At 37.1% G+C, this 9625-nt stretch overlaps 1 protein-coding gene across 2 annotated transcripts in view; it reads right to left on the bottom strand.

Annotated features, from left to right (window-relative positions):
* The window catches only part of opn4b (opsin 4b), a 29993-nt gene extending 22991 nt beyond the window's left edge, over positions 1-7002 (bottom strand). For both annotated transcript variants that reach the window (XM_008437056.2, XM_017310800.1), the window contains exon 1: positions 6722-7002. In XM_008437056.2, the coding sequence (XP_008435278.1) occupies positions 6722-6844 (123 nt within the window). In that variant the 5' untranslated portion in view covers positions 6845-7002. The remainder of the gene's footprint in view (positions 1-6721) is intronic.
* Between the last annotated feature and the right edge of the window lie 2623 nt (positions 7003-9625).

Raw genomic sequence — 9625 nt, 5'->3', positions numbered from 1 at the left:
CGACTCTACTGGACTATCAGGTGTGAAAACACCCTAAGACTTTGGGACACGAGTAACCAACCCAAGATTCATAATCCACAACTGGAGAAATTAACTAAAATTACTCCAAGAGTTCATCAACCAGAAGGTCACAAAACCAGAACAACCTCTAAACTTGCCTCTGTTAAGGTCAAAGTACAAGTTTTAGCAATTGAYCCAAAATGGCAAATCTCCAAACCAGAACCAGTGCTGACCAAAAAGGAACCAAATGTAATCTTAAGATGAAGGTCAAATGGAAGGTGATCACCATCAAGTCCACCTCTGATTGGTTGAAAATAGAAAAACATGAAACCAAGTCTATCAATCAGCTGCACCATAATTTCCCCTAAGAGTTTTTTCAAGCTTCTCTCTCTTGCATTTATTCACATTGGTGCTTCATTTTCTCTCATCTGAAAAATGCTGGTTGTTCCATCCCTTTCTGATGAGCTGTCAGTGACAAATCTGTCTTTCTAAAACCACGACGYTGCAGTCTAATAACTATGCAAATAAACATTTCTCCCAGCGACATTTGAACACGGCTTTAATTCAAGAACCCATTGCTCACATCTTCTCCRAAAACTTACATTTTCAGGCTGTTTCTTGTGGCTTGTAATCATGCAACTGTCTGCTTGGAAAATCACATCTATAATTGATTTTCACTCATGTCAACCCCTCGCAGAAATGTTTTGATTCCCACATTTAAATTAAAACTGTTCAGATAGCTAATCGGATAAAACCCTGAGACTTTTTGGCAGGGGTGAAGAGAGGCGGCTCCAACAAATATGTGGTTAATATCCCAGAGATATCCAGATAATCTTTGAGAAAATAACGTCTGAATTGTAAGTACACAAAGTCAAGATTTTGTTTGACTTCCTCGGCTCAGTTAAAATCTCACATTTTCAATTGTTTCTAACATGACGAGTTCACTTCTCTGCCTGTTGAATGCTGATGAAAACAACYCAAAAACTAATTAAGGAGCAGTGCAACACTTTATTTGAAAGGATGTCCATAAGACTGACATAATACTGTTATAAAAAAGATACAACTGTTATGAACATGAAGCGGTCTTCATGAATGGTTACAACTGTTGTCATTAAGTGGCGTTCGGTAAATAAATGACACTTTTAATGCAAAGTCGTACTAAAAGTTACATTAAAAGTCTGCTAAAAGCGTCAACTTTGCATTAAAAGTGTAAATGACACTTTGTGAAAACAGTCTTTTGGATTCTTTTGCTTCTAGTTGCTGYTTAAAAAGCTTCAAATGCCACAAATGCTGGACTCTTGATTAGAGAAACATTTAACTTCATACAACTTTTCTAAGTTGAGGAGCTGCCAACTTCAAAAGAAAGTGCACCTCTAGTAAATGGGATGTTAAAAGAATTTACAGTTAAATTTAAATAACCACATATCACACATCCTTATTTGTTTTTGAACAAATCTATCAATAACTTTGCATGCMCTTCCTACCAAAGCCACTAGAGGTCCCTCTAACTGATGCACTCATTCAGTCTGGGTTGTTTGAATTGGGAAAAATGCAGACATAGAAAAATAAACCTGAAGGGATGAAAATTGAGATTTTTAAGAAATCTATTAGCCTGTACTATTTGAATAAAACAGAAATATAATTTGTTGTTCCTCAGAGGGGGGATTCTGGAGWACTAGCAGCAAAGTGACTGTCTGATAAATGCTTTTTTTTTGTAATCATTTCTTTTAAAGACAGAATAAATGTGTTATTCTGAGTGGATGTTCCAGCCATCCCTGCAGTTTCCCTGCAGTTTCCCTCCAGTTTCTGAACGGTTTTCTGTTCTCTCCATATATTAATCTCCCATTTTCTTCATTTGTCTCATTAAGGGTAATGAATACTGTATGAGCTGCTCCCCCAATGACCACAGAATCAGCCACTCCTCGAAAGCAAGGCCTAAATTAGCCAACCTGTACGGCAGAAAGAAAARACKRAAGTTTTCCAGAACTGAGCTGATTCATTAACGAACTGGTAACTCTGGGTTAATCGAATTGGGCAGAAATTAAATTCTGACACCACATCCACGTTTTAAATGTGACCTATATGTTTTTTTTAATCAGGTTAGAATAGGTTTATGAAATACACAAAGCATTTTTTGTAGAAAATCATTCTTAGTGAGATTTTAGTCTTGTCAGTTCTGCCTATTTTGAGCTCCTGTTTTAGTGCTACTTGTCACTTTAAATCCAAATAAGCTGCTRYTGACCACACCCCCAACTCAATATTTACACTCACACATGAAAATGGCTGCAAATAGATGCACARCTACACAACCGCACATCTTTGAAAAGCATAAGTATAGCCTTCTGCACAGCCAACAAGAATGCAGCAAGCGGTTTTTGGATGGTAAGTCAACAAAACACTTTTCCAGCAGTCATTATGCATCGCATACAGAGGTGAAACCAGCTGACCAAATGAGTTGGAGCTCCGCTTGGGTTGCTAGGTAACAGGGCAGGGCAATGCTGGGGTTGTTGGGTAACAGGGATGTGTCTGCTGATTTGTGACGTCACATTCTGGAGGTTTTGAAACGGCTCATTTTCCGACACAAAAAAGGACTGAATTATCAGCCAAAGTTGGGACCCAAATCGAAGCATAAAAACCTTTTAAAAAACAGGAATTTTGAACAACAGGTCCCCTTTAAATTCAAAATTAGTGATGGTTAACCAGTATTTTATGATCAGCTCTTGCAGCCATTCACTGTTTTACTCTGATTACATTAAAAACTCAACTCCCAGACCTCAAGTTCAAGTCAATTTTTTTTAGTCCTTAGAGTGGGAACTTCCATAAGGAAATGTGTTGAAATGCTAAAAAAAATACATTACAGGCCTGTAACATAGATTTTSAAAACCCCATATTTATTTTATTAAACTCTCTTTTTGCTCTATGACTAAAGTACGGCCTAAAAGTGGATTGTGAAAATATATAAACTTGTCCTTAAAGAAGCTGCAGAGATGAAACCTTTATCTTTCCAACAATTGCATCTGTCTCATGTTTTTCTTATCTGATGTGTGTCTGGGCTCCTGCTGAGCAAAACGTTTTATACTTTCTCTTCATGTTTTGGACTCAGTTCAGGTCCAGAGTGGAGCTGAAGGATCCTCCTCCAGCCTGTGGATTATTATATACGATATAATCCCACTTTCAGACACTCAGATGATTCTTTGACTAAAATATTTACTTCACAAAATGGAAAGCAAACATGTTGGATTTTCAACGCAACCACCAACATTATAGGTCTAATAATAAATATCGTGGACATATTTTCCAGGACTATTTCAAATTATGACCAGTGACAGGTGATATAAATAACATCAGAGCACCTATTAGTAAAGTGAACTTTATCAGGCACCAAGTGCTTAATAAAGTTCATTATGTCATCAAATTTAATATGTGGAAGCAGGAAAATGGGAATCCATAAAAGATTCGACTGAAAGGAGCCAAATTGTGAAAGCTAGAATAGTCTGAGCGTCTCTGAAACAGCAGCTCTTAAGGGGAGTTTCCCAGTCTGCTGCTGCTTGAACTGACGGCAAGGTCAAAGGTTAATTGATGCTAACGGGGACTGAAGGCTGGCCAGCGTGGCCCGATCCTGCAGGCAGGCTGATTCCTGAAGGCGTTGACGCTGGTCGGGTTGGAAAAGTTTAAGAATTCATCTTGCGTCACATTTTGGAAGCAGATTGCTTGAGCTGCGTTCACTCAGCAGGTCTTAATGCTCAATTTGGAGTTTTGCTTTTTTTTTTTTATTGCCTTTTCTTTCAAACTACTAACTAAAAGTGACCGCAATCAGACTTCTGAGTGAACGATTTAAGACTTCAAAACAACCTGCTTACGCAGAAGWAGGACGGTGACAGCAGCTCGTTGTTTACAGAAGTAAAAACACTGGTTACAAAAAATACTTTTGGAAGTTGTCTTTGTTTTTTTTTTTACTGAATTAGGACTATTTTGCACCACAGAATCCAAAAACTGCCATCCATTTTTTTTTCAATCACATCAGGTTTTTATTCTAATTTGATTTAGAGAAATCTGATCTTCTGACTAAATTGATGACATTTTTGTGACATTATCAGTTCATTTCCGTTAATATTTCTCATCCAAAAAAGGTTTTAGGAGAAAAAAAAAAGGTTTTCTAAAAGAGTGTATTAATTAAATGATATAAACTTGGATTTCTGTAAATTGAATAATAAACACGGGTAATGGTAAGTACATGTAAATTGAACATTACGTCTTCCTTGGGGCATGGACTTCTGTTTCTTTGAACGCCTCGTATGCTCAGCAGCAGGAATGTCTCACTTCAGAGTCCAACAGTAATCAGGCGTCATGATGACTGCGTCCCAAACTAATACGTAGCTCAGTTCAGAAAGTTGACCCGAATGAGCAAAACCAACRTGATTTTTGGATTCAGCCCATCAAAACAGTTGAAAACCCCCAGACAATTTTTTGGTTATTAATGGAGCGATCTACTTATCGACAACATTGTCACAAAATCATAAMAGTCTCCACCACCTACAACACCAACAATGGGTTTGTGGAAACCAGACCAGGTAAGAAAGTGAAAGACGTTCTAGTTTTCTGTYACAGCTGGAGCTGTGTACGCGGTTTAAATGGGGAAAACGTGGCACCAGGATGCATCATGGGAAGGAAGAAAGAAGGAGGAGACCATGTGTTGCTTTGGGTTTTGGAAGCAAAATATTATGCCTGAATGGTGTATGTTAAAATTTTTATATTTTATCCCACAAGATAAAGAATCCAAATTCAAAAAAAGCAAAGATTTAGGAACTTAACTGATGTTTTCCCATTTGATCAACCGTTTCGCTCAGTTTGCCTCTTCAGATCTCCTTTTCACAGCAACACATTATCGTTTGGTTGCTTCCTACTTTCATTTCTCTCATGCAAACAAACAATCGTGTCCCTGTGAACTTAAACCATGGTGTATTTTTAGTAAGTATTTTCATGAGTTATGGTCATGAATGGTTAAAAAAATGCTCACATCTCACATATACCTAAATGAAAGCTTTGTGTTATTCTCTGTTTCCAACTGTTTGGATTATAATCTGCATTTGGACCTATCAGATTTTAGGAAATGTGTGAGGTTATGAGCCTTGTTCAGGGCAAAATGAGTTCTTGTAATGAAATAGTTTTTATTGGTGTCAAAAAGCAACTTTTTTTTTTTTTTTTACAGTGGACCCTGAAAAACAGATCATCTGCTGCCAAAGTGCTTCAAAACCTCCCTCTGGTCGGTATATTCTGAAAAAGTCAGGCGCAGAGACAGACGGAGATTAAAGTTTCAGACTAGGTCTGAAAAACAAAAAACTTCAGACTTGACTAAAGCTTGTGACTTAAAGACTTGTGGCTCGACTTACACTCRCAGTTTGAGACYCTAGTCTTATAAACAAGCTTTTCTTCAAATAATCAAAAGTGAAATTAATTACAGACAGGAATTACAGGCTGACATGTGATGTATGCGCATATTTTACTCTGAAAGAATATGTTTAAATTAGCGCCTTCCACATCTCTTGCTGTTAACTAGCTGCATCATTTAACATATATTATGAAATTCAAAAGCACACCTTGTGCTCTTTATTCAGATATAAAACGTTTCCTGGCATATACTCACTACACTGCGCCTCAAATTACAAAAATATAAGTCAGCTTGTTGGATTTATTCAGAAAACTCCTTGAACTCAAATCCACATTTCTACATGGATAAATATTAGCATTTTCAAAATATGCACGCTTTAGCAGTATTTTTCATGATGAATTTAATGTCAAAAGGTTAAATTAAATAGATTCATTAATGTCTTAAAAATTAATAAATAAAAATGATCATATTTGAAAGGCTAAGGGTTAAAGTTTTAAATTTATAGCTCAAAGTAATGGAGTTATTGCCAGGATTTGAAGGTAGAAAATGCAGAATGGTTGAAATTTACCAAAAACATAAAGACAATGCATAATTTCTCATCTTGTCCCCGTTTCACCTTTCACTTTTTTTATGCGTCCAAATGATTAGCAAGCATGTATTGTCTCACTTATCTCTCTCTTCAATGACATTTCGCTCCAGAAAGGTTATCATTTACAGCAGACAAAACAATTACACGCTATTATAAACTCAGAATGGCACGAAAATATGACTGAAAAATATGAATGGCTGCGTTAAATTCACCGTGAGAAAAGCGACCAGCCTTTACCACAGAGTGTTTCTTATATATGTGGATGCACTTGCATTGTGTGTGGAAACGCGCTCTTTGGGAACGTCAGTCACGCATAACTGCACGCACACATGACAGTTTTTTTTTTTTTTACTAGACTTGGAGGAACCACCCGCACTCTGCCTCCATTCAGGTGCGGTTATGAATGAAAAGAGCGGAGCAACAGGAAGATCCGTCAATCATTCAAGTATCCCTTCATCCACTCCCGGCTGGCTAATCCAACACTTTCTATCATCAGTTTTAAATTGTAATTATGTTCTTACAATGATATTCACGTAAAAAATATTAAAATATTTTACAAGACGKTAGAAAATTAGATCAGTAAGCAGCATTTCCCCAGTTTTTCCCAGCTGTGTTGAGCTGGATTTGGCGCCTCTGGATCAGATTCTGATGCGCATTTCAGAAGCGCACAGCAGCTCCCCAGTCACGCAGACAGCTGTTGCGTTCAGATCGGCTGAAAACGGGAAACAGACGCGGACACTTACAGCTGGAGCCGCCGGAGACACCTCCATGAGCCGGTGCGGGTTGATGGAGCTGATATTCCAAGACGCGCTGCCGGTCGGGTCCGGTGTCGGAACCACCGGTCYGATATGGAGCCTGGAATCCATCCGCGGACCAAACAATGGAGAGACCCTGGATGTGCAAGAGAAGTTTATTTGAGATGTTTTGAGCTTGTCTGAGGTGCTTTTAGGAGTCCGAGCGGCCGGTCATCCCCTCCATCCAGCTCATACATCCTCCTCAGAGAAACTGGAGTACAACAGCTGTGCAGCGGTGGGAAACACTGCGCTCTCTCCCTCTCTCTCTTCCTCTGTCTCTCCCTCCGTTTCTCATCCACTCCCCGCTCCGGGGAAGCCTCAGACCGTGTTAGTGGGTCCCTGTGCTGTGCGCGCAAATAGATCTAACCTTTGTTCTGTTTATTTGTTTCACTGTTCATTGAATAAATCAGCAATTCTTTCTCAATTTGTGCCACATCAAACCCTGCTGATCAATTTACAAACATCCCCATTGATCTGTTGATCCATGATCAAGAAATAAATTATGATCTGAAAAGTATGCTGCACATTTATGTCAAATCTGCTGATACACCTAGTAWAAAAARACAAGAAACATTTGTGAACAAACAGCACATAAAAAATGAAACACCAAGGAAAGAAGTGGTTGGGTCATAAACAAATATCCCATAAACACTTGATCTCTGCTCAATTATCTGGCTTATGACATGGATATTCATCTAAACTATTGTTTATTGACTATTGCTTTCTTAAACACATGTGCATATTTTTTTCTTTTCTTTAAAGAATTATGTCTAAAAAGTAAGACATAAAAGAAAGGGAACATAATTAAATACATTTACACTTTCAAGATATTTGACTTGTGAATATGTTTCAAATAGAAAGTTGTGACTTGGTGAGGCTCAATACAAATGCATGTTGTTGATTTCTGTTATATATATATATATATATATATATATATATATAAACAGATTGTAAAGGAAGGACTAGAGTTTGTATTTCAGACTTGATTTAGACAGATTTAGAGAGGATGTGCATCTAATATAATCCCACACAACAACAGAGATGATGAGGGAGAAAGTTGGAAAAGGGATAACAGAATGAAGGAGGTATTAATAGAAATACCGAACTCAAGATATTGTTTCCATGTCGTCTCCTTCTAACAATCAATCAGTTTGATTCTAAGTGGAAATGGAAAAGGCAACAGGAGAGTTTCCTATTCAGAAAACTTATTTTCAATGCAGACTAATTCTACACATCAATACTTCTCATTTCTTTTCACCTTTGAAAGGGGTCTAGATCAAAACTTCTTCAGATATGAAGAATCGAGATCATGAGACCTAAATGTCATTTGCAAAGGAGACCTGGGCTGAAAWTATGCAGCATGCATCAAAATGGTTACACAGATCGAAAACAATAATAATAAAAAAAACAGCACAGCACATTCAAACAATAATAAAAAACAAAACAATTAATAGATTCACCTAGCTTGTTCTTAATATTTGTGAAATATTTCCAAAAAAATAAGATCTGACATGTGCAGATTGGAGACAATTTCATGCTGCAGGAGTCGTCATGCTGAATGACTGAACATAAGGGAACAGCAACACTTTAAAGTGAAGACTGACATGACACTGTCGTAAACATGACATAACACCTGATATGAACATGAAGGAGTCTTCAAAAATATTTATATGACKCGTCATTTAATGCAAAGTTCCAATATAACTTGCATTAAAAGTGCCATTATTTACCAAATGACACGTGATGACAACCCTGACTCCTTCATGTTTATATCAGGCGTCCTGTTTATGTCAGTGTCATGTCAGCCTTATGCACACCCCTTCAAATAAAGTGTTTCCAGGAACTAGAAAATAAAATAAGGGTTTTTATCCCAGATGGACCAAAGTGCAGCACAGAAGACATAAAAACATTAAAATTACAAACACAGAATAATAAAATACAAAATACTTTGAAAACACACATAATCAGCCATGCAAATATRATATAATAAAACAACAACAAACCAAAATCAACATCTTGTTGGTGTCAAAATGCAAGGAAAAGAATCGATTTTAAAGAAAAGCAGGCAGAGATGTAGCATGAATGTTTTACCTGGGAAGCTACTTCACATTTTAAGTCCTACCAGCAAAAACGTAGTGTCCCTCAAGAGCTTCAAAATGTACGGAAAACCCATGTAATGAAGATGAAAAATAAAAATTGTGCCGCAGAATTTTGTGATGTTTAATCTAGACCACAACAGTCTATAAATTCAYAGCATACAACCTTAAATTTGTTGCTACATTGCCCAGTCTTTTTTTTTTCTTYGTCTTTTCCAAGAAACTCAAGGTGATATTTTTCCTGCAGTTAAAGGAAACAATATTGCTAAAAAAAAAAACTTCACTTCAAAAAAACTCAAGTCGATCCTTTCAGGAGGAGATGGATTTACGGAGAGCTCCTTGTTCTACATGAAAAAAGATTATTGCGTAAAAACCCCCCACAACCAAAACGTTAGAAGAATGAAATATCCTGGGGATGGGAACGGACAGACATGTTCAGAACGAAACACCAAACACCATGTGGAAAATGACCAATTTTTGGGCTTCAATGTGGAAAAGTACAAATCTTTTCAAACGTGGGGACAGAATGAAACATGGACCAAGGAAGATGGGTTCTAATCTGAAGAACGAAATAACACAAATTACAAATGTTGTCTTAAGGTAAGTACACACTAACATCAATCAATCAATCAATCAATCAATCAATCAATCAATCAATCAATCAATCAATCAATCAATCAATCAATCAAGTTTTATTTGTACAGAACATTTCAGCAGCAAGGCAGTTCAAAGTGCTTTACATCATAAAAACACAAAA

The sequence above is a fragment of the Poecilia reticulata genome, linkage group LG19, assembly GCF_000633615.1.
Source record: "Poecilia reticulata strain Guanapo linkage group LG19, Guppy_female_1.0+MT, whole genome shotgun sequence".
Taxonomy (NCBI): domain Eukaryota; kingdom Metazoa; phylum Chordata; class Actinopteri; order Cyprinodontiformes; family Poeciliidae; genus Poecilia; species Poecilia reticulata.
Note: the sequence above shows the minus strand (reverse complement) of the source record. Positions and strands in the feature narration are given on the sequence as shown.